This window comes from Larimichthys crocea, chromosome I (genome assembly GCF_000972845.2).
Source record: "Larimichthys crocea isolate SSNF chromosome I, L_crocea_2.0, whole genome shotgun sequence".
NCBI classification, from domain to species: domain Eukaryota; kingdom Metazoa; phylum Chordata; class Actinopteri; family Sciaenidae; genus Larimichthys; species Larimichthys crocea.
Window position 1 is genome coordinate 36856722 of NC_040011.1, and position 5716 is coordinate 36862437.

Consider the following 5716-nt stretch of genomic DNA (forward strand, 5'->3'; position numbering starts at 1 on the left):
AAAAAGGGTCAGAGCCGCCTCTATTTCCTGAGGAGGATGAAGATGTTCTACGAGTCGGTGGTGGCCAGCACTATCTTCTTTGCCGTCGCGTGCTGGGGCAGCGGTTTGAAGGTAGCTGAAGCCAACGGGATTAACAGACTTGTCCGTAGGGCCAGTGATGTTGTGGGAGTACAGATGGACTCACTGACTGTGGTGTTGGAAAGGAGGATGCTGTCTAAGGCGCAGGATATCTTGGACAATGACTCCCACCCACTCCATGAGCTGCTGGACAGACTCAGGAGCACCTGCAGCCAGAGACTGCTGGCACCAAGATGCTCCACAGAGCAGCATAAGTCTTTCTTACCTGTGAGCATCAGCCTGTACAACTCCTCACTAAACTCCCACTAAACTCTTTATAAGGCTTGATTTACATATTGCACAGTTCACTGACTTGGTTTTTAATATACTGTCACTGGTTCTATTTTACTGTTATTTATCTCTAACTAAATTATTCATATCTCACTGTTACCTCACTGTTACTTGTTTCTTTTTTTTTTACTGTTTCTTACTGGCTCTTTTTAACAGTTATTTATACATGTGTATATAGTGTGTATATATTGTTTAAAATAGAATATTGTATAGGGTATATTGTTAAAGTTTTGTTTCTTACCATTGTTTTTCTTGCTATCACTTACCATTTGGGAGCTGCGGTAACAAAAACAATTTTTCTACGGAGATTAATAAAGTACTTATGATTCTGATTCTGACTTCTGTCAATGATGCTAGCAGAAATGTGGCAAAGAGCTTTTTCCTTTTCTGATGTTGTTTTTTCAACCTATGATGGAAACTATGTTTCATGTTGATGATTAGACAGAGGCAGGATCAAGGTCATCAGCATACAGGCTTCACTCCTGTTGTTTGTTTTCAATACTTGTGGCGATAGGAATAGAATGGTATTCATGAAGTTGTAACTATTTAAATGTTTTACTTCTTTTTTGGTGAGCAGCTTTGCAATTAAAGAAAATCATTTGCTCCAGAAGGAAATATTCAGAATAACTTTCTAAACCCTTTAACCTCTGTGCTAAAAGCGTACGCTCATTAGGCCCTGAATAACACTGATGAAAATAGTTTGTCTGTCTAAAAGTCTGGTTTATTCATGGGCAATGGACTCTTGTCGTCGTCTCAGATGCTGAGTAAACATTTGAGTCTGCTCGATGTTTCTTAACCCAGCAAAGAACTTCCTCTTTGATCACTTTCAACACTCTGGTTGGCACTATGTGTAGATCTGCTCCAAATCCATCAGGATTTAGGGCTAGTTTCAGTTTAATTTTGCCTAAACAGGATAGTAGTATAAAAGTATGTTCTTGTATGTGAGCACTGGATAGTCCAAAATATTAGACATCTGTGAAGCAGAGTGTTGCATTCAGCTGATTTTCTCACATAAGACATGAAATCAAAAAAACAAACATCACATCATTTATCTCACCGGAGAAAAGATGCCTTCACTTCTGCTTTCTTTAACTTGGTTTAAATGCACATCGAAAACAGGAACAAGATCTGTGTTGAAATGACTTCCTATATAACACAGTCCTCAAAAGTTGCAACAGAGTTGTTGTTGTTGTTTTAATGTGAAATGAAGCTATCAGTCAATTTAAGCATGAATATGGGCAGGAAGTTATTTATGTGAAATTATAGGTACAGTTTAGCACAGTGTGTTATGTGCATTTAATAAAAAAATATGAAAAATATGTTTTGACTCTTTATTGGGCATATTTTTTTATATTAATACATCATATATTAGATCCAACTTTTTAACACGTACTGTAGGAACATACTGTCCTCGCTTTCTCTGTATTTCATTCTGCACACAGAGGAGCTCACAGTGCACTCAGGGTGCAAACTTGTCTACATTTTTAATAACGTTTTCATACAGTCCAGTAGGTGGCATTGTGTCCACAACTATCAACCAAACCCTCCACAAAAGCGTAAGGCCCTGAGATCAGTTTTGTCATGCAAAACAGGCAGAAAATAAAAACCAATGAATTAATCTGCAGAATAGTTTTGCATCTTCTCAGCCAATATGACACACATATGACTTTTTTAGTATAGTCTGAGAAAAGCGGCACACTGTAAGCTGCTTTATGAGGGAAATTGGTTATATATTTGCTCTCTTACTAATTAAAAGATAAGAGTTCAAAAGGTGGATAGTTAACGCATGACAAGCAGACATAGAAGTATGCAACTCCCCTGTTCTTGTAATGTTGACCATCACTCAGGTATTGGGATGCTTTCATAAATGTTCTCATCAGTTGAGATGTTAGGATGTTGAAGTGTTCCCCTCAGCATACATCCTCTCCCTGGTTTTAAAGAAATACAAACATTAAATTATATCCTCAGTCTATAAAAAGAAGACCCACTTAGTGACTTCAGCTGTTCAATAGACGCCCACTTTTAATGTGTAAAATTAATCTGAATTGCACATGAGTCACAAACTATAATCCTATTCCTCACTTACGGAAAATATAGGCGAGGATTATGATTGTAGTGACGAGGAAAATAGCTGCCATCCTGCCAATGTCTTCCAGTCTCAGGATTTTTTCCTGCAATGAAAATGAATTTTATCATGTTGTACTCTTCATTTCTCATTTCCAGCCTAAACCCACATCTACACGTGCAAAAAAACAAAACAAAACACACACATACAGTTATATTCTTATATTTTTCAATATAAATATAAGATGGGAAAGTTGCAAACTTAGAATTTTGATATGTTTCTCATTAGCATTCAAAATGTATAACCTGAAGAAGAACAGATATTTCGAAACACTGGTTATGAATAAAAAAAGAGAGATTACATTAGAGCTACAGTGTGTGCTCATTTTAAAGTCTAATTGCAACAACCCCCTAGATTAGTTCTGCATTTTCCCTCCATTGTTCATATTTTTCACAAAAACCTGTAGATTTTCAGATTCCTGTGCAGTAAAAATTATAATTATCTGCATATATATAGATATATATGTAACAGTATCATAGTATCATACCATTGTTGTTGGAATCCTTTCACTCATAGATGTCAGTATTTCTGTAAGAAACAGCCAGTTACTGCCACATACAAAATAAAGTTTATGTTAAAAATTATATACAGTACATTTTATCCCTGGATACGAAAACTGGTCAAAGGACACCCAGCTAAAGACATAAAGATTCGTAAAAAAAAAAAAGAAAAAAAAAAAAGAGAGACAATTTTAAATCAACATCAACACTTTTTGACATAATTTATTCATGTACTGACTGAGGTGATCACTCACCTCGTGTCTCTTGTGTGACTGGCTGTTGCATAGGAGCTGGAATAAAATAAATACCTTTAAGCTGGATAACAGATCATCATCCTACAAACCATTCTAGATGATTTTCATTACCTTACCTTCCTCAATGACCAGGTCTATGTTGAACTTTTGGTCATTTAACCACCCTGGGATCTCAATCCTGCAGCTGTACTTCCCTGCATCATCCCACTGAGCATTGAGGATGGTCAGGGACACATTCCCTTTTTTCACCCCGCCCAGTAGCTGGTACCTGGAGAACTGCCTGAAAAGCATACCTCCCTGCTCGGAGAGGATAGTGTTGGAGCATTTGGACAGGGGCAGTTTCCCTCGTCCCCAACAAAAATCCAGAGTGCCATGAATTTGGGTGTCATAGCTACAGGGCAAAGTCACATTGTCCCCAAAGAAGCCAACGACTTTGACGGTGCTGAAAGACACTGTGGGGGACATTAACGACTTTGATCAAACTGGAATGATACAGATTGTGTTTTTAATTCTGCAATATAAAGCCCACGAATGCACCCACACCCCTGCACACACCGCTACTTTTACACCCACAAGCCTCAAATACAAGAAAACAAAAAGGCGCAGAATATCGACTTACCTTGGGTCAGGATTAAGAGGAAAAAACAACAAAGACCACGCATGTGTGTAGGATATTGTATAACAATGTCCCGAAGTGAGGATACGATTATTTCTACCCCCACTCTGAGACGGATAGTAACACACTGAAGGTTTGAGTTCTCTTTTTGAAAATCAGGAAGGAAATCAATTTTCTACTTTTGGAAATCTTATGACACACAATGAGCTCACTAGAAAGTCTTAGCTGCTTTTATAAACCACATTTGAGTTTATCTTATAACATATATCATGACCTGTAGCAAAATAAATAATCCTACAATCCCGTGTTTATCCACATACAGTACTGTACATATAGGAAATAGTGTAGGAAGTTTAAAAGAGGCCAGAATAAGATTCCATACATTAACACAGGAAATGCATGTGTCACACACTGACATAAGCATTCTCACCAACCATGGTCTTCAAAAATCAACTAAGTTAGTAATGTCAATGTAGGTTTATAAATCTCTCACACTGTTCACAGGGCATAGACAGTTTTGAATTGAATTTACCAATTTTCCAATTTTCAAGTTTCATCTTATCTTTAGCAGTAGTAGTTGGCTGTGATGAGTTGAATTCAAGACATTTCTCTCTGTCAGCCTACCTCTTTATTACAATTACAATACTCAGTGCGGCAGTTTTATTAACAGCTGCTAAAGTTTTTCCTCCATCACAAAATGGATTAATCTTATCTGACCGTCTTCCTTCCAACCTCGCACTTCACTCTCCAGATTTTTCATTTTTCATCCAGGGTTTAAAATAACTGTCTCCACACATTTGCTATTGTTTAGCTAACCCTCTTAGGTTTAGGAGACTCTTCAAGTGACGAATAAACTTGAATGATCCATTTTATTAGGTTAGACTTTTACGATTCTGTAAAACCACACTGTTGTTTCTTTTTTTTGCTTTGTTATTTTGAAAAAGCTCTTTACCTGTCAGTTTCTTTCTAGTAGAATACGTTGAATTTACAGCCTGTGGACTGATTTAACTTCTTCCTCAGTTTACAAGGCACAAATTCATATTCTGCTTTCACAAACCCACACATTTATGGAAACTCGCCATCACTGTAGAAGTATTTATTTCCATCATTTGTTTATTTGTTCGCTTGGAATAAATATTTGGCATCACTTAGATATTGAATGTCAAGTAAGGTCAAATTCACCATTAAGGCTTCCAGTTAGTGTGCCAGTGTGTAAATACATGTTCAAAGGTCATTGTTATATTACATTACTAATGGAAAGGAAGAGTCAGTGTGTGTATATGAGGACACCAGCCTAAGCAAAACATTTTGTCTTTGCCAGCCTTTATCTCCCCTTGGCTCACCTTTGACAGTCTCGTCTCCACCTCCATTTGTCAACACTTGTCATCCACCATTGAGCTGCTGTAGAGCTGCATAGATCACTGTCCTCCCACGATGACGTCCTGTGTTTGTTATTTCTCTTAGCTGTGACTATTCCCGACTAACAAACATAATGAAAATGAAACCTTTCAATAACCATTAATAAAGTTAAAGAATATTACTGATAAAGAGGTCACTCTTTGGTGTTTCCCTGTAGTTAACTGACGTCATAAAACAATTTATTACATCTAGTTGATCTCTGTGGTAATTTAAATATTAAATGAAATGTCAGTGTGCCTGCACTACAGCAGGGACTTTAAGACCACTGCTCCCTCCGTAAAATCACTAGTTGCAACAGAAGTATTGTTTACTTTGATATCCTGTTTGGGTTCAAATTGGAGCCATGGTCACTCTTGTGTAAAAATAAAGGTTTAAAAATGACATTTAAAGCAGA

At 37.1% G+C, this 5716-nt stretch overlaps 1 protein-coding gene across 2 annotated transcripts; it reads right to left on the reverse strand.

Moving 5' to 3' along the window:
- Positions 1–1734: 1734 nt before the first annotated feature.
- Positions 1735–4084, reverse strand: LOC104922700 (hepatitis A virus cellular receptor 1 homolog). 2 transcript variants are annotated; one of them, XM_027290353.1, is made up of 6 exons: positions 3907–4084; positions 3404–3584; positions 3288–3323; positions 3021–3061; positions 2495–2579; positions 1735–2336 (listed from the first exon to the last, which is right to left on the reverse strand). In XM_027290353.1, the coding sequence occupies exons 2-6, from the start codon at positions 3576–3578 to the stop codon at positions 2248–2250; spliced, it is 426 nt and encodes a 141-aa protein (XP_027146154.1). In that variant the 5' UTR covers positions 3579–3584; positions 3907–4084; the 3' UTR covers positions 1735–2247. The 2 variants fall into 2 exon arrangements, with proteins under 2 accessions (XP_027146154.1, XP_027146116.1); XM_027290315.1 differs by having other exon boundaries at positions 3404–3739; positions 3907–4083.
- Positions 4085–5716: the final 1632 nt, after the last annotated feature.